Source organism: Stigmatopora argus, chromosome 9 (genome assembly GCF_051989625.1).
Source record: "Stigmatopora argus isolate UIUO_Sarg chromosome 9, RoL_Sarg_1.0, whole genome shotgun sequence".
NCBI lineage: Eukaryota > Metazoa > Chordata > Actinopteri > Syngnathiformes > Syngnathidae > Stigmatopora > Stigmatopora argus.
Genome location: NC_135395.1, coordinates 16261473 through 16287683, shown reverse-complemented (window position 1 = coordinate 16287683; position 26211 = coordinate 16261473). Strand labels below are relative to the sequence as shown.

General features: G+C 39.5%; 1 protein-coding gene across 1 annotated transcript in view; it reads right to left on the bottom strand.

Moving 5' to 3' along the window:
* Nucleotides 1-26211, bottom strand: part of LOC144082433 (glypican-3-like) — a 92022-nt gene that overhangs the window by 31859 nt on the left and 33952 nt on the right. Inside the window, exons 3-6 of the mRNA XM_077609599.1 lie at nucleotides 14983-15665; nucleotides 8499-8641; nucleotides 6176-6301; nucleotides 2117-2228 (exon numbers count right to left, since the gene is read on the bottom strand). Coding sequence (XP_077465725.1) covers nucleotides 2117-2228; nucleotides 6176-6301; nucleotides 8499-8641; nucleotides 14983-15665 — 1064 coding nt within the window. The remainder of the gene's footprint in view (nucleotides 1-2116; nucleotides 2229-6175; nucleotides 6302-8498; nucleotides 8642-14982; nucleotides 15666-26211) is intronic.

Here is a 26211-nt window from a genome sequence, read left to right as displayed (position 1 = left end):
TATTTGTTTCTGGCAAGCCATGGCATATGAATCCGTGAGAAGTTTTGTTGTAAAAAACTTTAAAAGATAATAACATGATGCCTTCATCAAGATTCTAAATATTTGGGCAAACAAAAAAACGGCTTCTACTGTTTCAAACTCCCAGAAGATATTTTTATGATCAACATTCTATTCTAATATTTCTATCCTTCCATTTTCTACAGTGCTTGTCCTCATTATTTCACTGGAGGCCATCCCAACCGATTTTGGGCCAATGGCTGTGTACATCATGAATTGGACATACAGTACAGTGATTACTGAATGATTGGCAAAGAGGAATTTTTGAACTGTGAGTGGTCGGTATCCAATTTCTAAGGTCATAAATCACAATAAACAAGGAATACATTCCAAAAAAAAGAGAAAAAAACAGCCATATTTTCAACGGACCGTTTTGTTATTGCGAACTTAGCATGATTACTGATATGCACTTTTTTTTCCAATGACAAACAATCATTATACACAGACAACACCCTGTACTATAGATGACCTTTATGTGCTAAACATTTGCATTTGTCGGATTAAAAAAATACCGATATACGCCAACTGTCCAAATATCAGCCCTGATAATCGGCCCAAACGATTTTCGGTCGATCACTACTTTTCATCACATTTTTCTTTTGAAGTGACCCAGATTTAGTAAAGTCTCACTACTTTTATCCCAGGTGTAATAGAGTTTAATCCCAAAAAAATGATAACAAAGCCCAGCTATTTTGTGGCATGAGTTATACACCGTGACCGGACGTTTGGTCGCCGGACGTTTGGTCGCCCGGAAGTTTGGTCGCCGGACGTTTGGTCGCCCGGGTGAATATAATTTTGAGAGCTGGTTTCAACAGTAGATATTTAGATATTAATCTCTCTCTCATGAATATAATTTTGAGAGCTGGTTTCATCAGTAAACTCTCTGTCATGTTGTCAAACGTCCGGGCGACCAAACGTCCGGGCGACCAAACGTCCGGGCGACCAAACGTCCGAGAACCGTTATACACGATACACTTGAGTATATGTGATCATGAGTATAATCAACATAACGAGATATACTTGCATTTGATTGGCTAAAAGGCATTGATCAAATGGCCGCCGCCAGTTAAAATGGACACTTTCTGGAAATAATGGCGTTTATTTCCATTTAATCTCCACTATTTCTAAAAATTTAATTCTATTTCCTCAAACTATTAAACAAGATTCTTTCCACTCTCATGTACATGCTAAAAGCGGTGTCTCTCCCTTTAGGGTGAATTCACCATTTCCAAACCATGAATGGGGAGGGTTCTGAATAACATTGAGTCACAAGAGTGGGATTTTAAAAATAAAATCACAAAAAAGGATAGGAAAAAAACTTCCAACTATAATATTATGTTATAGCTTGACGCACGAGCAGGACAAACTATGAGGTAATGGTGAAAGAGAAAATTACAGCCAGAAACCACAAGCCTCTGTATTTTTTCAGAACGTAGAAAAAGCCGAGAGGTTCGGCAGCTGCTCTTTGGATCTTTCAGGTTTGTTTAAAGCCGAGGCAAGCATTGTAATCCGCCAAGACAGGCCTGTGGCACACACGACGGGCTCTCGGGCATTTTAAGCAAATGTCCCTATGTTTGGCGGCTGTGGCGATTCAGCATGTTGACAGCTACAATTTCGACCACCAGGAAGCAAGAAATTTGGCCTGGGCCTTTGCGTGATACATCTGCCCACTAACTTTGAGCCTATGTGCGAGCATTTCTGGTTCCTGCCGGCCGGCCGGCCAGCCACACTCCAAAAGGTGGTTTCTATGGTGATGACAGAATGAAAAATAGGTCTCCGGACTAGAAAACAGCTGGATCTTCCAGTGGATGTTGCAAATAATTTGTGAACTTCAAAACAATCTCCCTCGCCCTTGCGAGCGTTCTCTCCACTGACGCAAATGTGTGTCTCAGATAGGACGCAAATGTTTTTCGCAGGTTCTTGCCACTAATACAATTGACAAATGTTCCCTTGTCCTCTGCTGACTCCCACAACACCTGTGTATGTGTGTGTGTGTGGACCTTGGCTCACAGCATTCTGAAATTCCCACAGCAACATTTTTGTGTGTGCTTGTGCTCACCTGGTTAATATGCTTGAGTTTGTCTATCATCTGACTGATGACAGGTTCAAGAGGCTTGCTGCTTCTGGATTCAGATCCTGAATGAGACCGCTTCAGCGTAGGCCCTACAAACCTGACCAGGGCAGCAAAAGCAATGCATTACAAGCAGCAAGATATGTTTTAAAAAATGTATTGACAATGTATTGAACTGAAATGGCATTTTTTTTAAGAGGTGCTCCCAATAAAAGGCCTTCAAATGTTCTTAAGTCAAATGAATAGACGCATGTGAGGCCTCCATTGGAAATGAAATCCTATCAGCAAATATTGTATAATTAGCTATCCAGTCACAAAACTATTTTTGTTCTATGAATGAGGTGAAAAGAGGAAATCTAGGAATTTATTGCCACCTCGTGGTAATGGTGTAAATGACAGTGTCTTTATTTTTTTTATTATTATATATAGAGGGAAGAAGTCATGTAAATGTACAAATCAACTTGAAGTAAGGGGGCTCTTCCTACATTTGTAATTACACAATAATGTTATTTTAAATCGTTTTAGTGGTTCCCTGTACAGAGGAGCCTACACCAGTTCTAATCCATTTTCTTCAATTCAACTTTTACAATCACAATTTCTCATGATCTTCCATTTATGCCTTGAATAGGCCACACAAAAGCTAAAAAAAATGGCAAAAGAGTTATGAGATCATCCTTCTAAACTTGCTCAAGTGAGCTGCAAGATTTATACATGCAAATTTCAATTTCCTCTTCCAACTTCATCATTCAAAACTTTACCTGCGCTCATTCCAAAGTTTCATTAAATTCCTATGACTTTTTCCCGATTATTTAATCTTCATATTAAGCACAATCTCCACCCTTTTAGCTCCTAATGATCAAATTAATAATAGAAAGGGATGTGCTTCGAAAGACAGATGGGGGCTTAACGAGCATCACGCCTTTCTTTTGTCATATGCGCCTGTAAGGGTACCAAAACTGAAATATTGCATTTATTTAATTTGATGTTGTAATTGCGCTTGATAAGGCTGTGTTTAATAACGAATATGTTGCCTTTTCCCATTAACATGGATGGACATAAAATTTTATATTGTATGCAAAGTTGAATGAACTGGTTCATATTTTCCACAATACATATAATAGTGTTTTTTTTTATTGTGTCTGCCAATGCTGGCTGGTTGTCTTGTTCATGGGTCAATGTAAAATGGATGGAACAAGTAAAGTAAATTGGCTCATTTGGACAGTAATGTGATTAGAACTCCTGTTCTGCTGCCATGGCAACACTACAATTCAGTGATTCTCAACCTTTAGCCACTGAAAGCTGAAAAATCGCCTCCAAAAAGTATTTTTATTATATGACCACCTATTCAAATAAAATAGAGTGGTGTAGTCATTATCAAAGAACGAGCGTTATAAATTCCTAAATAGTATATGTATTGATTATGAGCCGCATTGTGGCCTGACGTCGGTGCGGGCAGGTGTGGGCTCAATTCCCGCTGGTGGCAGTATGACTGTGAGTGAGAATGGTTGTTTGTCTCTCTGTTCGCCCTACGGAGGACTGGCGACCAGTCTTGGGTGCAGTCTGCCTTTCGCCCAAAGTCAGCTGGGTTAGAGCAACCCCTGCAACCCTTTTGAGGATGCGTGGTATGCAAGATGAATGGATGAATATATTATTTCGGTACTCTGGTTCCCTCCCACGTTCCAAAAACATGCATGGTAGACTACGCTCTAAATTGCCCCTAGGTATGAGTGTGAATGTGAATGGTTGTCCGTCTCCTCATGGCCTGCGATTGGCTGGCCACCGATTCAGGGTGTGCCCTACCTCTGACCCGAAGTCAGCTGGGATAGGCTCCAGCGGTTCCGAAATTGAATGAATGAATGAATGGCTGAATGTACTAAACTGCAAAGTTAAAAACAACTGACTTGGGCTCAAGAAGGAGTTATTCTTTCACCAATCACCAGAGGGAGCTCACATACCAAATTATGAAAGTCACTCCTGTTGCAGGATTCATTTTTCCATTTATCCAGATGAGGAAGACAGGTACTGAATTAATGTCCATCTAGATACACACTCAGGAACCAAATTATTAGGTTGCCCTGCATTATTAAATGCCGTCCTAATTCAAAATTGTGATTTTTGTCATATTTAGCTCTCTCGGGCCAACTTGTACTTCACTACAGGTATTGAATGTTTCGACTCGACAAAGCATTTTGTCTTTCATCATTTACCTCTTCACATGTATGCAGAGTCGAATATGTAGTGTTTGTAGATCAGACATCGCCATAACTATCAGTTATCAGCATGACGCTGTTTGATGTGCTGAAAAAAAGCAGCTCCTGTGATCTCAGCCCAGGAGGTAAGGTAAACACGGTTGACGGAAAAACTACTATATTTAGCTTTAAGATCACTCAAGTATTGCACACTTTGTGCACTTTATCCTCCCACGGCGCGATACTTGTTTTGTTTTTTTTCTCCTAATGAACAATGCGAGACAATTTACAGAATAAGATGATATCTGGATCGGTATTATCTCATGGGGTGAAAAGGTAGTTTTCTGTTTTTGCAGACACATGCCTTTCGAGGTGACACTGAGAATTGCTGGCCGGAAGGTATTGTAATCACTCCATCATTCTGCTGCCTCCATACACATTCCTATCGTTTGGTCCGGCTTGTAATCGTCCCCTCGGGATAACCGCGCCCCTCACCAGCAGTGTCTTCTCCTCAAATTCTCTATCTTTGCAGCAGACGTTCTCACAGGAGCTGCCCTCGTGATCAAGAGGTCAAACATCCACCTAGAGCATGTTTCCTCGAAAAATGTGCCAGCGCAAAGATTAAATTCCACTAATAAGAGAAGGGAAGGTGTTTATATATGAATCACAGCTACATTGACAAGAATGATATCAAAAGATGGGTAGACAGCAGGAAGCATTTAATGAAGTTGAATATTGTGGAGACCAAATTAGGATGATGGAAATGTTAATTAAGTGACCGACAACAAGGTGAAAGGATGCCTGTTGAGCCAAAATGAAAATTTACTCTCAATCAGTGAGAGAAAGGTTTTGGGTTCATGTGGCGAACATCATTTCAGAGCAAACATAACCTTGAGATAACCTCAATGACGCGCAGAGTGGGCGAGTGGCGCAAATTAAAAAATATCATGGAAGTCTGTCTGCATTTCTAATCGTTTAAATTCTTTGATCAATTTGACGTATGGTTATTGAGATCATACATTGCGGGCCTGAAATGAAGGATAACTTTGAAGAAAACTACATCGTGGAAACATATTTATCACTACATTTGTCAGGTGCTGTGCAGAGATTTTAGTCATTTACATGAAGTGGGTGCTATGCTTTTAATCTATTTAAATACAAGAAAACAAATTTCTCTTGGCCATTTTGGACTATAAATCGCACACTGTTTTATGGTTTTCTTGGCGCTGTGACCTATGTTCAGGTGCGACTTATATACCAATAAATATACTTTTAAAAATGTGTCAGAAGATCTAGATGTCATGTCCTAACTGGTTTGTTTTTACTGTAGTGCAGAGCCCAGGTTGGGATGGCGGTGGTCAGAGTCTCCTGCGGGTAAATTTAGACGCGGGTGAGCGTCCTTTATTTTTTTTTTTGCTTGTTGCTGTCTCAGTTTTGATCCTCTGCTTTGTGGAGGTATTTGTTTTTAATCTTATGGGAATCTGTCCATAGCCTTGGTTGCACTTGGGGGTTTATTTTAGATCTTTTTGTTACTTCCTTTTCGTGTTTGCGTGTGTTTTTTGGGTTCATTACTATTGTAACACTCCTACTTGGCTTGAGTTGTCTGCTTTCAGGTTCAAATTTAGATCCGCCTTCGAAGATTGTAACACCGAGAAGTGATAGACACTTTTTTTTACAAGAGCAGTAAAAATGTAATTTTTCGCCCTATAGTGAGTGTACCATATCTCCCACCCAAAGTAAGCCGCGATACCCGCAACTTTAATGACGAAGAAATGTATAGAATCTTTTCACCGTGGTTCCAATGACCCTTTTTGTTTTTGAGCATATTTTCATTCAAGATGATATGTTGCCAAGTTACCTGTCTGTCATTTCTTGGCCATTCCAGCAGAGAGAGTGGTTCGCTGGAGCAGGCTCTCGGTTGCACAGAGACTCCCCGAGACCGCCGTAGAACGAGCTGAATTCCCTCAGATTGGAAATGAACTCCCTGGAGAAGGAAAAGCAAGAAAAATGTCCATCACGTGCCCGAAACAGGAAGCTAGCCGGTGAGATAAGTCTCGCGGGAGAGAGAGAGAAGCATGTCTCTTCTCCTAATTGACATTAATTTAGGTACCGTGTTGCAAAGGCCAGTGGGCCCAGAGGGCATTGTTACAAAATGCACACAGGACTGTTATTACAATACTTTGGGGAGAACGGGGTTGGTTGTTGTAATGTTGTACTGTTTCAGGAATATCTTCTCATCAACACAACTTTGAAAAGTCATTTGTTTAATACAGGAAACTTAATATCAAGGGTTCCATTTGACGTCCCTTCACTTTTGAACTAATCTTTCACGGGAATTTATTTTAAATGCATGCAATCCCGACGCTTTGTGATAACGATCCCCCCCGCTGGGTCATTGGTGGCTTATTAAAAAGGCTTTTCTATTAAAATTGCTGAGAATCTTCTTAATATAAGTTATACACCTTTTCAAAATGTTCTTAATAAATGCGGGAAATGAACAAGAATACATTAAAAGTATGTGTTGCGGTAGTTATTAAAAGGAGTGATATTATAAACGCCCGTTGGACAGAAACACTTTTGTGGAAAAACAAGAACTGATTCATACCTGTCAACCTCTGCCGATAACTGCCCTTATAAATGATTATGATTCCCCTTACAAACCCCCAAAAAACCTTACAAACACCGTACGACTCGTACGGTGTTTGTAAGGTTTTTTGGGGGTTTGTAAGGGGAATCATAATCATTTATAAGGGCAGTTATCGGCAGAGGTTGACAGGTATGCTGATTGCACTCAAGAACACAAAATTAAATTGGACGTCAACATCTTGTTCGATAGCGATTGAGTCTGAATGACAGACAGAATCTGGGATCTTCATGTAGAGTGGCTGTGCTATGTTTTACTGCTTTAAATAAGTTGAAATTTCTAGTTTTTTTCTTCCTATTCTACGACGTACACAACCGAGAGCTGTTGGAACACAATTTCACGGTGTCACACAGGGTGACAATACGATTCCTTTGAACTGTTGATGGGGTGACACCAATCCCCATCCAATCTGTGACCTCACTCGTGATTTTGGCTAAAGGCGAAACTAACAGCTAGCAAGCAATTGGGCAACTTGAGAATATAAATCAAAACTGTAGCTTTGTTGTGCTATCAATGCCAACAAGTACTATTTTTTTTATTAAGTCTTATTTTACCTTTTCAAAACTTTAGCCATTTGTTTTCCCGTCATGATCATTGTACACTTTCTTGCAGTAACTTTAAAGTAGTCTTGATCTGTTGACCACGAGTCACATAAGCGATGTATTTATACCACAATCGTTTGATATTAGTACTACATATATTCTCTGAAGCATTTTTAGCCATTAGGACCTATTACAAGAATAGGGCAATTTGGCAGAACACCAGTCCTTAAGTGTCGCTGTGGGTCATGGTTTTTGTTCCAAATGATCCACCACAGATAGTTTAACTCACATTTGTCAAAGTGGCGGCCCGGGGGCCAAATCTGGCCCGCCGCATCATTTTGTGTGGCCCGGGAAAGTAAATCATGAGTGCAGACTTTCTGTTTTTGGATCAAATTAAATTGAAGAGTATAGATGTATATTAAATTTCCTGATTTTCCCCCTTTTAAATCAATAATTGTAATTTTTTAATCATTTTTTTCTGTGTTTTGTAAAAGCAAAAAATATATTTAAAAAAGCTAAAATAAACATTGTTTTAGATCTATAAAAAACTGAATATTCAGGGCTTTTAATCTAGTTCTTTTAATCAATTTATTAAAACAAATCTAAATATTATATCTAAAATGGTCCGGCCCACATGAAATCAAGTTGACGTTAACGCGGCCCGTGAACCAACCCGAGTCTGACACCCCTGGTTTAACCAATGAGGCATCTGCTAAAACAAGCAGCACCAGACTGCAATTAACTGATTACATCTGCAAAAGACCAGATCATTTGTTGGGAATGCCTTCTGTGGAAGAGTTTGCTATCTAGTAAAAACAATGATTGAAAGTCGCAACTGATATTTTCTTTCTTTTTTAATTGGCAAAATTCCGATCATTTCAATATTAACATGACAAACAACCCTCTTCTCCCCTGAACTGAATGAAACCAGGACAGCATCATTTTGACAGACAAACAAACCGCTCTGAAATGACACAAAATGGAAGCATAGTCACCTGCGGAGCCCCCCTAAGGTCTCATCAAGATCTGAGTGTGATGTCTGACTGTTGCGGGTCAAAGAGGCAGCAAGTTGCTGGAAAGGGCGGGATGCGGCAGCGCGGGTGGACCGCTTCGGGGATTGTCCACACATTCCATTCACCTGCAGAAGAGAGGGGACGATGCGACCTGGTGAGTGTGCATTTTTTTTCTTTCTATTCGCAGTTCTTGCACAATAGCATGTTTATTGTCATTATTAGCAGCAACGCCACAGCAGGGGCTGTCAGCACTCTATCTTGCTGAGCTCCCCTGCAAATTGTCATCTGTTTAGGTGTGTTTATTTTGAGAATGGAAGAAAGTAGGGATTTGCATAACAAACACATCATTGTATCATCCGCCAGCCGTTCATGCTACATTCCACTTTGTCATTCCGCCACTCGAAATGCGAGGCAATAAAATGAGGCCTCTGGTTCGCTATGCTCCCTAAATAAATGCCATTGTGTTTCCACATGGGACATACGCAACAATAATAAATAAGGAGTTCTTCTCTGCCTCCTAAAGATAATGGACTTGGCGCACACTTTGCAGGTGCTATAAAAATGCAAATTGTTGTTCATGTTTAGCTGCTGGTTTAAAGATTTGCCGGTGGGTTAATTTCCCCCGAGGATACCAGCCCGGACTTAATTTTGCCATCAAGCGCTAACAGCTAATTGTCTCATTTCCCTTAAACTGAAGAGGCTGGCATTGCGCTTCACTCGACTGATGGAGACTGATACGTCAACATCTATATTGTGAATATCGTGGCAGCAAAGTCATACGGTCGCGCTCAAATACTCCTTTGTGGATAAAAATGCAAACGCGCATGCAAATGAGCAGTCTTAATTTAAATTTTAAAAAGCCATGACAATAAGAACACGCATTTATTCACGGTTCGCATCATCTTAAACACCTTTCATCCCTTGATCTTGTATACCGCTTATCCTCACAAGGATCATGGGGGTGTTGGAGCCTATCCCAGCCAGCTATGGGCGGTAAGCATGGGAAACCCTGGCAAGGCAGGTCACAAAGAAACAAACGACCATTCACCCTCACATTTATACCTAAGGTCAATTCAGACTGTTCAACCAGCCTACCGTGCATGTTTTTGGGAATTGAAACCCTCAATCTCAGAACTGTGAGGCAGATGTACTAAACACTCCTACACCGTGCATCTCAATGAAAACCATCTACTACAAAACACATCTGACATATCTTAAAGATGATGATGCTGCCCAAATTTTTGTGTTTTCATCTATGTTGGTTTATTGTTTAACCAATCAGCATTGATTGAGATCAATGAATTGTTAAACATGGACACTAAACTCCGATTTTTTTTTTTAAAGGCGCACTAACTTTTTTCCATTACCCCAGAAAATTCGCCAAAATGAATAATGTATATATTGGAAACGAGTGATTTTTTTTCATGATTTTGTAAAGAGGTATTTCAGACATTTCAAATTGACATACATTGCAAGAGCGCAACAGAAATACTTTTCCAATTTATAAGCCACAGGTCAAGATGTACCAAGGTACATAATTATTTTTCCTCCACACACAACAGGTTTTGGCATTCAAGGGTGAGAATTTTTTGAAAAACAGCCTTCAATGGAAACACGAAACGTTTCAGTCACATTTATATTATAAATACCGCTCATATTTTTCAAAAAAAAAAACTTTAACAGAAACGCAGCTACTGTCTGACTGTGAAGTCATAATTTAATATAGGTTAAAAGTAATAATTTGGACAAACGCTTCATTAGTTTTAGTGTAACATTTTGGAATTGGCTTTCACTGTCTATGGTCCTGAAACGCACCAATGGCAGCCAATGAGTTCTTGTGTTCAGGAAGGCACTCAAAACATATCGGTATTGTTACAAGAATATAAATAAAACAAACACTCAGTCAGTGTATTCTCCTAAATCTTCCTCTCTTGTAATTGCTCGTGCTGTGCTGCGCCTGCAGCGAGTCCTGGTCCTCTTGAAGGCCGTGATTAATGTGATTGGAACCATGTTCCTCTTTTTGTTGGCGCCTTCCTTCAGAAACCACGGGGGACTCTGGGAGGAACTGATTCAGTACAGACGCTCACTTCTGCACCCGTGTCGATTATTTCGAGAATTTTCAAGGCGGCGGCACATTAGCAAGGTATTAATGGCACGTAGGGATGGACTAACATAAGCTACAGGGTAAGGAACCACTGATAAGGCCGGCCCCAGTGGGAGTGCTTGAAAATACCGGCAGAAATTTATCATCACTCAGTAGCGTGCTGCACTGACGCAGGGGACACACAATCACACGTCGTGATCTACTGTGAAAAATTGGGCCATATTCATTTGGTGTCAACTTTATCTAAAACTAAAAATGCAAATGAATGAATATCGCCTTTTAATCATAATTCCACTACTGGTCCTAATATACACTATATAATTATTATTAGGGGTGTGTATTGCCTCATGTGTGGTTATACGATTCGTATCAGGATTCAAAGGTCACGATTAATCCCGATACTGCAGTTGATTAATGCGATTTTTTTTTATATCATTTAAAAAAAAATCTAAATGCACATGAAAGTACATTTTTCATTTTATTTCTCAAACTTCATTTAGCAGTAAAGTAAACATGTTTTTGTTTTATGTTTGAACAACACATGGACTGCATAATATTTATTTTTTATTTTTTTCGAATTGAAAACTAAATGAAAACAACTATCTTAAAAAAAACTTTCTTCTTAAATTCAGTTTCACTTAGAAGTGAGGGGGGAAAGTTCAAAAGTAATTTAATAGGACCGAAAACTCAAATAGTCAATGATGCAATTTAAAACTAGACGTCTGCTATTTGGCAAGTTTGTAAGAAAGAAAAATTGATTTCACAGTTTTCACTCACAGATTTGTTATTTCTGGATTGTTCATAGCCTTTAAAAGCATGACTTTCACTTCATAGCGACTGCTACAAGTGCAGAAAATAAAAATCTTTAACACAAAGACTCATAATTTCATAACAGAGTGGAACCTGTTACCATGTTAATTGACTATTAACTATTTCCGTACCGCTGACAACAATGTGGCTCTTTTCATCCATCTGCTGTGAATTTCATTAAGTGGATCACTAGTAGGCACCTAAAGCGGCCTCCCATTTCAAATAGATTGGATGTCTAGCCCTGTCAATGGCAGCTAATAAGTGAACAAATGTGCCTTTTAATGGGAATGGTGTGTAATTGAGGTTACCTAATTCCGAGTGGCATAAATATGGGACAAATAGGGCAAATTTGAGCACACTGGCAAACACCAAGAGAGCCAGAATCAGTGACTTGATGAACAAAATCATACACATGTCCGTGGCAAAGATGGCTGCCGGTTGTCTTCTCTTCTTAGAATTGTCTTGTGAGCTTTTATGATGTTTGTTTTTTCCTTCCAGACTAACGATTTGCATTTAATCCCTCAGTGAAATATCTGTTCAGACTTGACTGGCTCTACACGCGCATGAGAAGAAAAGAAATAAGGGAAATTCTTCACAAAGAATGTGACCGAGACGGTGACAAGACACGGTGGCATTATCGCATGCTTGCTGCTGCGTCCAGCGTGAAACAACATTCAACAATTTCCAACAACGCCGGCCAGATCCATCATCTTCGTGTCACATTTTCATGTGAGCCCTGGACCCGGGTGGCCGGGTGATGAATGTCTCCTGTGCGCTCGTCTGTCCTTCGTCCTCTTGGGCTCACCCCGCCACCCCTCCCCGAACTTCTATTCTGTCCCCGTCTTTGTCGTGCCTTCGTTCCTCTTCCTCCCGAGTAACCGGTAAAAATAGAGCTTCATAAATCATGCATCTTCTCTCACAGCCAAGCGAATGAGCGGCAGAAAGAGAGGGAATGGAAACGACTGTGTAATGTTCAGAGTGAGATATACAGAGTGAGGTGGATGACATCAAACTCCGAGAGAAAGCTGGAAAGTTGACAGGGGGATAGATCAGAGCTGTGGGGCTCTTGGCTGCCCTCTCTCTTCTCTCTGAACATAGGTTGATTCATGGCGGTGTTATGCCGAGAGGTAGAAATGAGCATTAACATGCTGGGGGAAGAGGACCGTCAGACTTATGATTGCCACCGAGCTAGCAGAGTTCACGTTTTAAAGTGTTCACAGATGAGCCGCAAGTCTCACTTCGATGCAGTCAATCCGTCTATCGCTTGAAGTAACGACAGTTCCCTTAAGGGCAGGTCAAGTGAGAGACTTTAAATAACAAGAAACGAGCAAACAAGCTGCTGTGAGAGGATCTTCTCTTCTCTGAATCTTTTCAAGGATACAAGAGAGGTCGTTATTTCTTTGAGACAACCAAGTCTGCTTGTCAAAGTTGGGCGTATTAAGTGCTTATTCAAAAATACTGTATATTAGGGAAATCATGGATAATACCGATGATCACTTGCATTTTTTGTTCATAGTTTGATTATCCCCGTGACTTCTTGAATGAATTTTACATCATTTGAAATGTTATTTAACGCTCTCCGATCATGGAGTAAAAAGTACCCACGACCAGCCTTTTCCACTCAACATGGATCGGACGTCCATCCCAGCAGCTTCTAAGTTAATTTATGAATTCACTTAAAAAGCTGCCTTTGATGGCGATTAAGAATACAAAAAATAATGGTAAATAAACACATTACTTCTAGTGAACATCATATCGAAAGGCATCTGGTTTCTGTATAAGGTGTCCATGACAGCCTGCATCCCTCAGACAACATTAAAACAATATTTGCCCAGGCAACCAAAGCTATACTGTGCTTAAATAGTTGTTCCAAAGTCACATTTATTAAAAAAAATCTAAATATTATATCTAAAACATCAAATCGAGTTGACGTTAATGTGGTCCGTGAACCAAACCGAGTCTGAAACCCTTGCACTACACCATCAGGTGGCACATAGTCAAAGTTATTAAGCATTTCATTCTCCAGTGACATTTTAGCATTAAATAAACAATGCCGCTGTCCTTCAATGACACCCCTGAGCTAGGGGTGTCTGAGCAAGATTACATTGGAACACAAACCCACCCAGACACACAAACACGACCTTGTCACAAAGCAGAGCAACACACTGACTTCGGAGCTATAATCCTATAAAGTGGAACTAGTCTGAGCCGTGAACACATTTTAAAGTCATCCGTGGTGACTGGAACAGCAATGCTATTTAATTTTAAACAGCAATCCTTGCACACAGAGTGGCAAAGAGCATCAGCGATTTGTGGATTCCAAGTAAGTGAGGTCAACCTGTGAATTAATAAATGATAGCTTGTGAGTGGAAACCCAGTCACTGTGGGGATTCTGGGTGTGAGAGTGAAAAGTTCACCAGATATACGAGAGGAAACACACATCCGGTTCTGTAACTGTGGCAAAAAAAAACAAAAGTGCTTTCATATTTAATGAGCTCTTCTCCCTGACTTCACTTGTGCGTCTCGAACTGAACCGACGCTTTTATTGCAGTAGGAACCTCACATAATGGGTCATGGCAATTGGGAGGACTTTTACTGCCGGAATAAAAGAAACGCGTGCTAAAATAATGTTCACTGACTCTTCTGTTTTACGTTCGCTTTATGACTCGGGAGATGTTTTTAAAGCGGTTAATATATTCGCAAAAATACAAGGTTCACCTGGAGTTTTTAGCTGCAGTTTTTTTTTTTAAGTCTCTCAATTACAAAATTAAAAATAAATAAATGTACATGAATTGAGAGAAATATTTGCATTTTTTTTAATTATTCTGCCTGACCTAGTATAAATTCGTGGACATAATTTAACTGCTTTAAAAGATGTATTACTTAGCTATTATTTTTATTAATGCAAAATGCTGGAGTCACACTGAAACACTACATTTTGATCATTTTCGTCTCATTTAATCAAAATTATTGAGAGATCCAACATTTTGCATCAATTTTTGATATCCCTACAGTATTACACTTTCCATTAGTTTGGAAGACTAAAATATTTTAAAGACATATGATTCTTTTTCTGATGAATGAAGACATGAAAGCCTAAATGTATACATATCGTGACGGATAGTTATTTTTGCACTTAATCCTGGTTAAGCTTAGCTTTTAGGGAAATACGTATATATTAAGTATTCATTACGTCTTATAGTGTCTTCCATTATTGATGAACTAACATCATGCAATCAAAGGAAGAAGATTGCAAACACAGGAGGGTTCAACTCGAGATTCAATTCCAGGACCTACGCTGTCCTGTAAATTTGTGTGCATAACATTTTCACCTTGGGAGAAAATGTGCAATTTCTAAGGAGACATGGCATGGGTAACAATTAAAATAAAGAGAAAGGTGAGCTACTTTTTGTACTCCAATAAAAGGGGTCTATCTACCTCACAGTCATCGAAAGTGACAGTAAAAATGATTGTTTCCCTTATAAAATTCAGTGCCGTTAATTCCAACTTAATTGTATTGTGCGGTTTCTGGACAGAGTGTGTGCGACTCACCACGGTATTGAGACGACTGCGAGCATTTACTGCGTGTTTGATGGCCAGTTTGATCATAGCCGGCAGCCTGAGGACAACAGCCTCCATGTCCTGCTCGCCGCTCATGGCCGCCGCCAACTTCCCCAAGCCGTCCACGTAGGTTTTCCAATGAGGTTGAACTTCGGCCGCTCCTCCCAGGCAGCTGTGCATGACGGCTTGGCAAAAACCTCGGCACACCGGCGGCCCGAGCAAGCCTTGGCAGTGCGGACAGTACCAGAGTTTCATCAAGGCTCGGCCGCAGTCCCGACTGGGTCGCAGGTGGTCGGTGGTATTCACCACCTCGATGCCCAGATTCAACGCCTGGAGAAAGACTCGAGTTGCCAGGAGAGAGCGGGAAAGACGAGTGGTCATCAATTTCGAATAGGGGCCGAATGCACCGGAGTCCTTCCAGGCTTCTCGAACACACTCCTCAGACATTGAGCCGCTACCCCCGAGCAGGCGGCGATATGTGGTGTGAAAGAGGCGACCGTTGACCAGCGTCACCATGCTGTCCACTGTGGTGTCCGAGCCCAGGATGTAAAGCGACATGTCCAGAAACAGCTGACCGACAGAACTTTGGGCAGAGCCACCAAGAGCGGGGAACTCCGATTTGAGCATGGCCAGCGTGGCGTTACGGCCGTGACGAAGCACCAGGTCGAAAGCCTCTGCAAGATAGAAAGAAAACAAATATTCAATGTAAACAGTGAGCTTTTCAAAACATGTGATGGTGACATGCATTAAGGATCATTTGGAAATAACGTCTTTCCACAAATACATTCAAGAATTATATAACTTAAATGAGGTAACTTGACTTTCTGTGGTCCTGACACAAGAATAACAATGCACATAGTATACAGAACTATTGCATAGGAACTTTTCATTTTAAATATCTTTAAAATATATCAGATATATTATCTTATAAGATATAATATGTTGTGTCCATTTCCTTGCTGTTGGGGTTAACATGATTATTGTTCTATTTAATGTGGAATATCTGGAATGAATCCTCGTGGCTAACGTGAACTTCCTGAAAAAATAAGTCCGCTTTCTCCACTTCACAGAAATTATTTAAATATCGGCTCTTTGATCTAGTAAAAATAGCTAAAATATCTGGGAAAAATTCACATTGAATTGAAAACTATCAGTCTGGAAGGGTTAAAAAGCCAATTCTAAAGCTTCAGCACCACTGTGTGAGATGTTATCACAAATGGAAAAAAGAAGAAACATGAGTAAACCATCCTAGAAGTTGCCGGCGTCCCGTGGCATCTCCACTTTGACTACTCAAAAGACCAACTTGTTTGAAAACTATGCTTCAAAAGGCCGTTCAAGCTTATAAACCCAGCAGTCTGACTGTATCAGAACAATTCGGCCAAAATATCCTCCTGACTACCAGGAAAAAAATGTTGTCCAATCACATTTACCGTATTTTCACGACTATAAGGCGCACCGCATTATAAGGTGCACCGCATTATAAGGCGCACCCTCAATGAATGACACATTTTAATTTTTTTTCCATATAATAAAGCTCACTGGATTATAAGGCGCCCTGTCTATTTTGGAGAAAATTTAAGACTTTTAAGTGTGCCTTATAGTCGTGAAAATATGGTATTTTGAAATCCACAATCTATGTGAAGTAATTGGAATACTGTCAGTACTTCAAGTGAGATGGGGAGAAAGAGAAAAAAAAACTACCCATAGGTAGCTCGACCAATTCTTCGGTCTCGGGGGAACTACTTTTGCACACAGTGACAGATAGCCTTGAATATCACCACCGTTTGTGTGCACACCGTCAGACGGGTAGCCATGAAGAATGCAGGAGCCGGTGTTCCAAGGAGGGAAAATAATCCGTGGCATTCTGAAGCTCAAAGAGTCCAACGTCTTATCTCCAAGGTGGCACAGGAGGTGGGAACTACTATCAATGCAGCCAGAAGCCATAGTAAGAAAGGACAATAACAGCAGGGATTTTGAGTACTAGTGCTGAACTTCTGAGCTGAAAGTCAGTGTAATGAAGCTTTGCCTAGGAGAGAGGCAAGTAGTGCTGATGTTAAAATCCCACGGGTTCACTGCACCTCCATTTTGAACAATAATTTCATCCCGTGCAGGAAAAGTTTTGAGCAGAATGCCATTTCATCTGTTTGTAAATATCTGATTTCATTGGAGGTTTTTTTTGACTACTATTTTACTGGTCTATAAATCGTTATAAGGTGGTTCAAATCCTCGTTTTTGCACGAGCCTCTTATTTATTTATTTTGGTTACCTACATCCTTCCCCCCCAAAAGGGCAGTAAACTACTACATGCTTTTTCTTGTTTGTTTTAATTTTTTTAATTAGAATTGTCATCTGACAAATGTTTTTAAATGTATTGAGTTTACCTTTTGTAATTTGCAGTACATTAAATATTAAAAGCAAGTAGAGAAGAGTAAATATTTAAAGGTTTAAAATCTCAAAACAGCAAATATTCTCTTAATTTTTTAATTAAAAAAGCTTTATTATTTTAATATCTTGAAAAAAGGTGGAAAGTATTCTAATCTTTTGAAAATAGGTTTGGATTTTCTGCCAAAGAAATACAAAGAAAGAAACACAATTGTAATGAGTAGTTTTTATGACACCATTTTGTGCACAGATTGGTGATTAATGGTTGAATTTTGGTGCACTAGTTATGACATCCTATTATATTACTATTCAATCGATAGGTCACGAGGTATAATTCTGCTGACATTTCAAAGGCGAGATATTGAGCATGGTCTTAATTAAAGGTCTCTGATGACATTCTTTGGTAATAACATACGACACATCTATTTTAAACATTGCCTTTTGGAGTACATGCTTCCGTTTCACTAACGAGCCATTGCTTATCTTCATCTTTCATTACCATGGTAATGTGGGTGGAGCTTGTCAACTAAGAAAATAACTAGATAGTTACTGTTGAATAGCTCAAATTGTGATATCCCTTTGTTGGAATACAATACTAAAAAGGTGAGCCTGGCATCAAATATTAGTAAAAAATATATAACTTTTGATTCTAAATTGTCCGAAGATGTGAATGCAAAGTGCCCGCATGCAACCCCTGGAAAGGATATGCATTGGAGAAAATGAATTAACGATCAAATACGATTTTGATTTGTGTTTGCGTGGTTCTGCTTCGCATTGTTAGTCTTACTGCCGTAATGTTACACGTACACACCATAAATAATAACTCACTCTTTCATCGACTTCTCTCAAAGAGATTATGCGTGCTGTTTGCGCTTCAAAAAAGCTTTGCGAGGTAAGTAAGGTGTGAGACGATTATTAAACAGATTTCTATTGATGATTGAATGATCAATTAGATGTTAGCTAATGGTGAAATTCAATAGGCTTTCATCCTGTAGCTATTGCGATAACATCCTACTTCAGGGGGAAGGCGTAAACTTCGTTATCGCTCCCTGTTCAGCAGAACTGTTTGATTAAGTAGTTTAAAGAGTAATAAGTAGCGCGGTTGATGTTGTTTCTCATTTTTAGACTGAGTTCTAATACTTTCCTTGTGATCCCTGGAGGGGTGAGGTCAAAACAAGATGTGCATCCAACTTAAGTAAATAGAAAGCATCTATCTTTTGTGACATTTAGTTTTTTTTCTTCTTTAACTGCTACTTTTAATATCACTTTCACCACAAAGAGCACATTCACTTTGTATAATGCATAAGAGAAAGACTAGAGGGCTCGTGATAAATGCAATTGAAAGGCTGGAAGTAGTCAGGGTCATTGTAAGAAGCACCGCAAGCCCATTTCCTGCGCATGCTGCTGTTTTCTCGACTGTCGGTGAAAGGATTTGTGAGATCAGGTGTCCTCTAATGGAGAGAGAGCCAGTATGTCAGAAACCTGTGACATTCTGGATGTGACTGTAGGGGGGGGTTGAGAAGAGACATTAGCAGACGAGTAGCACCACAGATGGATAGCTACGGGGACACAATTAGTATTTTCAGTAACATTTACTTTGTCAGTGTCACAGATGGAGGAGGCAAGCTGGCTGACGATTTGTCCGCTGAGATTGGGTCTTTGCACAGACGCGCAAAAGGAGGAGCAAAATTGAAATCTCTTTGCCTCGTTCCTGCCAGCCTGTCCCATTTGACCACAGATGAAGATTTTTGGAACTGCTGCCAAATGTTGACATGACCGGGCGCTATGAGAGGACAGGTAACTGGAGCATAGACGGCGCCATGGGGAGGAAAGGACAAAAACAGGCTGGACAGAATGGAGCTTTAAGGCGTTATAATTCATGCTCGTACTATAATTAACCAGAAAACTGGCTCTCCAGGATTATTTGAAGACGGAATTATTACACTGTCTTGGCTAAAGAAAAAGGGGTTTTAACCTTTTAGAGGGCAAGTCACTATTTTGGGTGAGAAAAGACAACTTGCCTATTACTTATTTAAAAATAACTATTGTTTTTTTCTATTACATTTAAAAATATTTTCTAATAAAGAAAACAATTGAAAAAATAACACAACCAAAATTAATACAATTAAAATGAACACAAGGGAAGCACGTGAGAAGAGTGGTTAGCATGTCCGCCTCACAGTGCTGAGATCAACAGTTCAATCCAACTTTCCTGTGTGGAGTTTGCATGGTTTTTTTCCGGGTATTCCGGTTTCCTCCCACATCCCGAAGACATGCATGGTAGGCTGGTTGAACAGGCTAAATTGCCCCTAGGTTGGCTGCCAATCATTTCAGGGTTTCACCCCGCCTAGTTATCTTGGATAGGCTTCAGCACCCACACGACCCTTGTGAGGATAAGCGGTACAGAAAATGAATGGGTAAAACAAAACAGATATCTTCTATTGCACGAGACAAACTCCCTAAAAGAATATACTATATATATATTACATGATTCTGAGACAAATACTCATATTTCTATTTCAACCTCAGGTGTTGTCATCGCCACAGGAACCAACTTATTAAAAACAACTTCATACTTAATAAGATCAGAGCATTACATCAGGTCCCTCAAAGTCCTATAGAGGTTACTGACTCTCAGAGAGAATACTACCAGGGTTATATTTCAATTAGGTTAGCATATCACCAGTCAGATCTTCTTTCCTAGCTTGCCATGTTATTCCCCAAAGTCTGCCTTCAAGCTTTTGCACATTAAGATGATTTAATGCCAAGACATGCCTTCGTTGGCATTAATAAATGTGTAATTGACATACAATAGTCTTTTTATCTAATCTATGAATGCTCTGTCATTGGATATGTTCAATGTCCATGAAGCTATCAGAGTGCAAGTCAAATAAATCAGCTTTGGGGCTGAAAGCTGACATGACTGGCTGACCACTGACTGTGGTTGTCTGCAATGGCAGACACGCTCTGAAATGCCTCATCCATCTTTGAGCCATTCTCCCATTATCCACATGTGAGAAAAACATCAATAAATTACCACAACAATGAGACGAATCCATTTGGCTGATGGAGTGTCACCTCTAGATGCCATAGAGAGCCATGTAATAGCCGCAACCACCTGGTCCCGGTGAGAAAAGACTACATATGCAAGTTTCGCAAGAAGGACTGCCAGTGAAATTTGGAAGGATAAAATGCACAAGTGTGTCTTGCTTTTGTTAGGTTTTTCCCCGTTTGTTGTTGTTGATGTTCTGTTGACAAATACCACCACAGAAATGACGACAAATGGGACGACAACCAAAGAAGTTGAAATGGAAGCGGATTTTGGTAAATTTCCGGGATGACACGCTGTTAATTTGAAAGTTTTGCGTTGACATTAAAATCCAATCACTACATTTTACACCAAAGCGGATTTGTACCACTTAAAAAAATAGAGCACGACTATATGTGAAGAGACTCTGCAATCTTTTTGACCGAAACTCAGCTTTGAAGTTAAGGGTAATGTTTTTTTACCGTTTCCAGCAGTTAACTTTTACGACTTATGGATGCCAAAACATTAGTTATAGATGACCTGTGTTGTGACGATCAAAGTTTTTGTGTTTCAGTACCTTTTTAATTTTTGTTATTTCCAAAGGGGACATTGGCATTTTATAGCCTAGAATGCAACAGCAGTTTTTGCAGAGGATTAAGTGCTTGAGTTGTGAAAAGGTCTTTAAAACTTGAAGCGACCCAACTTTATTTCATGAGTTTAATGTGCGAGTAAAAATATGCAGACTGATGGGAGGATTTCCATCCACTTTTAATAGTGCTTGTCCTCATTAGGCCAAACTACGTAGCGTGAATGCAATATCGTCATATTAACATGAATTAACAAAGCAGTATAAAATATATGGTTCTGGAATATGTGCAGAAGTCTAAGTGGACAACCAATGAAGTGGTGTGTGGTGTAAATTAGTATTCTGAAACACACACAAACGCTTCCCGACAGAATTTGCGAAGCAATTTTATGAGCCTGTCTGCAACAGAAGCAGATGTGCTTCATTGACTGTAAACAATATGCAGTTTATCTAGTCATATTTTTCTCAGCTGCCCCAGAACAACCTGCTCCAGGTAATCTGAGAGCTGATTGCTTGACAAGCTGTTCTCGTGGGACGGGGTCCGGGCACCCGTGGCATTATATGGTGCCGAATGGTAGTCAGACGGGAGGAACCAAAGCAGAATCGGGTGGGCTGATTCCTGGAATCATGCTGGTAGGATGCTGGGAAGGCCCAGATAGCATCACAAGTAAAGCGTGAGGACAGCAGGATGGAAATGAGATTTGTATTATGTTACTCCATCTGTCCTTCAAGGTAAACATTCGCCAGTAAACATCGTGTGTGCACACACATTCGCATCTTATCGCAAAAAGTGCGATGGTAGACAGGTGGCCACGGCATGAAAGTGCATTTGGCACACCATCGTGTGAAAGCTAGTAGTAACTCAGGTGTAAAAATCATGCGAGACAGTCACAGACAAGAAGTTCCTCCTTTTCCTTCATAAAAAAAGTTGGAAATCGCTCCTTTCCAAAATGAAATTACTGGCAGTGGAGCTTCAAACCGCCAATTGTAGTCTTCAGAATCCTAAATTTCCTCATAGAAAATACTCTAAATTTATTAACTGTCACGTTTGGGGGAGGAAAAAACGGTTTCCTTAAACTAAATGGGTTTTTTTGGGAGCCAAATGCACATTCTTGGGCTAACATTGCTTCATCAACAACAATTATTATACAACTATGTGCCAATAAAGCTTTACTTTTTATATATCTAGTTAGCTAATTACCAATTGGGTGTGTATAAGACTTTGCCATCAATCTCAGTAAGTAAAACATTAATTAATAAGTGTAATTCTGTGAACGTAAAAACACCATCTACATCAAGGTAAAAAAAAGAAAGAAAATATAGGACAAACAGATGTCTACTTATGTTTCTGTACATATATGAATAGATCACTATACATCATTTGGAACCTAAAAAAATCTGTCGGAAAATGAGCTCCACTTGTTCAGTGGTCTCTGTTTCACTTCCACACAATGGCCTCACTGGTTTTCTCACCCACACACAACAAAAAAACAGCAAAAAATAGTCTTACTGAAGTGATGAGGTCCAGTGAGACGTTCAAACCTACATGACTCAACTATTACAGCAATTTTGCTAGTAGACATGTTTGCGGGAACCGATCATTTTTTTTGTTTTGCCTGATACTGAATACACCGGGCTGCATCTTCTTTTCTGACTTTCACTATCGACTCTAGTGGCCTGTGGCGCTCACCTAGGTCAAAAGGGCCGACATGCAGGCTCCATCAGAGGACGGGCGACTGCTGTGTAGAGGACACAGTGGGTAGAGAGAACGCAAGGACGAAACAACACAGCAAAGAGCCAGTGGGAAGAAGAAACCTTGAGTATGGTTTTCAAGCTGTATTCAAAGGCAGCAAGAGTAAAGGAGTACCAGAACTACAAGAAGCTGCAGGCAACTCTTGGCTCAATTCAACCATGCTAACAGTGTGAAAACCCATTCATGGCAATTTTGTCACTTTTGAAATTGATGGTGAATTAACACGGTAATATAATCATTTACAAAGTGAAGTAACAAAGTATTGTGCTTGTAAATTGAGTGCTTTAAATGTCTATTTTTGCAAAGGCTTTTCACGTTTACCCCTTAAATTTATAGATACAGTGGTACCTCGACCTACGATCAGCTCTACCTTCGACATGCTCGAGATACGATGAAAATTTTGATCGAATAATTAGCCCTAGCTACAGACGCTCCCCTACTTACGAACGAGTTAGGTTCCGAGCGATTGTTCATAAGTTGAATTTGTTTGTAAGTTGATTCAGTGTTATATTTTATATTATAATTTATGTTTAAGGCCTATATAAGTATATTGAAGGTTTATATAAGTGCATTTGTATGTTTAAGGCTTGTATAAGTAACACGCATTGGTTTGTACTAAAAAACATTTAATAAAATGGAGAGAATATGTACAGTACTGTATAGAGAGAGAGAGAGATTTATGTATTAGAAACTGGAGGGTTGGAACGGATGAATTTGTTTTTAGTTCATTTCAATAGGAAACGTTCGCTCGGGTTACAAAAAGCTCGACATACGATCTCAGTCCCGGAACGGATTAAGATCGTATGTCGAGGTACCACTGTATCTGTACTTTCAAGTACATTATAAATATAAAATAATATAATCCTCTACATTAAACCTAACTCATGTCAAATATTAAGCTGCCTCATACTTTCAATATAAACCCGACTGAATTGATTTTCCTAACAATCAATGTAAACCGTGTCAACCACAAAACTGTGATATGATCCAAAACCATACATTTTGTGAACCATTTCACTCAAACGCAGCAGACGATGCTTTCCAGGGTTGGTAGCATTTTAAAAGGCTTGCATAAACCACTCCTATTGAAGCATTCTACCACCAAACATAATGAACAACTTATCTCAAGTGCTCCACTCCAAATGAAGTAGACATGCTCTCTTCATCCAATGAGACACTCTGAGGCAGTCCAGTGGCATTAAAAGAATGATCCGCGAGAATACATTTGCAAAGAAATTAATTTCTCAGACCATGAGGGTTCTTTGACATTTCATAAAGTGTTTGAAGATTACATCTTTTTTTTCAAGTGTGGTGTGGAGGAAATACAATAAAAAGCTGAAACACTCAAAGTTGAGAAAAGGGGCTACAAGGACATGCTTTTTTTGAGTTTTTCAAACAGATGGGTTCCACAGTCTGAGTGAGAGGAACGTGACCGTGATGAGAAGAGAAATAGAAGCGTGTCACTTAGATAGCTGCCGCCTCGGTTATATACACCAAGGAGGTTATGTTCTCATCACTCCCTTCCTATGTCATTAAACTGTCACATAAACTGCTGCCGTGGGGCACACTCTAATGAATAAAAACCACAACACATTTTGTTGACTTTAAACACTCTCCCTTATCATTATTCTTTTAAGTAATCACTGAGAGTTTAGCAGCTCCCTCTCTTTAATTTCCTCTTTCTATCCGTGTAAATGTGAATGCAAAAGGAGAGACGATATCTATTCTGACGTAATATGGCTCCTTAAAGCCAATCTGTTTTAATTGGAAGTGAATTTGGCTGCAAAATCAACGACTACCTGCTCTAATTAGCTGTTAATGAATTGTGCAGTGGTTTTAGTACACTTATTTTCCCAGTCTAAAATTCCTTGTGCTTTTTACATGTCTGGTCTTATTGTTAAAAGCATAAGAAAAAAAAGGCATGAGCAAGTTTTACTTGGTTCTTTAATAGCTGAGTCGAATTTGATCAAAGATTATTACACTTCCTCTAAGTTTAAATTATTAATGGCTGATTAATAGCAGCCACGTGAGGACTTCTTGCAAATGCATGTAGTCAGATTACATTAGTAGACGCTCACATTAGTCTGAATCCAAAGGCTCATGTATGATGTCATGAAACGAATGAGTTCTCATGGGTTTACGAAAACGAATTAATTTATCAGTGAAGGGAGAAGCATGATGAAATCCATGATCCTGGGCATACGTCCTTTAAAAAGTGCGACTGTGACATCATATAACACAGATGTACTTTTACTTCATAGAATAAGAAGAGAAGGGAGCTGTCTAAGTAACATAAGAATGAATGTGAAACGGAAAGAAGTCGAGCAGTTGGCTTCAGGAGCAACACTTCAGAAAAAAGATGGCACACTGAATGATGGAACTGAAAGAATTCTTCATGTTGAGCACAAATTGTTCCTGGAACTAAAGAAGGGGAAAAAAAGAATGCCTTACTCAAATCACCCCAAATCAATATTTCCCCTTTATGTACTGCGAAAGTTTGAAACCGGCCACCTAAAGTACATCACGTGTGTCGGCATTTTATGATGAAATTCAAATTGTAGAAGATTCATTTATTCATTCATTCATCTTCTGTGCCACGCATCCTCGTGAGGGTTACAAAGGATTAAAAGATAAATATCTAAATATTTAATGTTTAATAATTAAAAATGAAAATTAATGTTTAATTTCTAAGAAAAAAAGTTCAAATAAACATTTTATTTCTAAAAAAAAAAATGGGAGAGGTTTTTACCTTTTTAAAATCCAAAAATATATATTTTTCAATTATAAAATTTAGAAAAGTGGGCTACTCAGAGGCTCAAAACTTTGGACAAATTTTAAAGTCTATAAATGAACAAAATGTGACTCACAACAAAAGAATGAGTTTGACACCGTTGTATTGTATTATATTTCTGGAGTGCAACCTAACAGGAGAGGCATCAAAGCTAATGTGAGTAGTGAGTGTATTTGACAACAAGCATGTTTCGAGCTTACTTCAAAAGAACTCTCTTGTGTAACAATCAATTACAAGCTAAACTCTGACATGATCCTGTCATTAAACACGCTAATAGCGTGAAAGCACATCAGACACAGAGTAATAAGACGCAGATTGCCGAGCTGCACCTGCTGCAAACATTAGAGGATATTAGTCTGACTGACACGTGATGCCAAAACAGACTGCAAGAGGAGCAGAAGGAGCATCTATGCTGGACGAAACCTCCCCCCCACACACACACACATGGGCACATGCACACGGGCACACACATGCACATATACACACAGCTGAGAGGTAAAAAGCTGCAATCCAAATTATTGTCTCGCTGATCTCCGCCTGTAGAAGTGTGAAATGCAGTATGCAACTGTTCCCAGATATGGTTTTCTTTAGCACTTTACAGGGCATCCATTCATTTTTGCAAGTCAGTTTGCAAACAAAATATGTATAAATACATCCAATAATGGTACCACAGTGGTTAG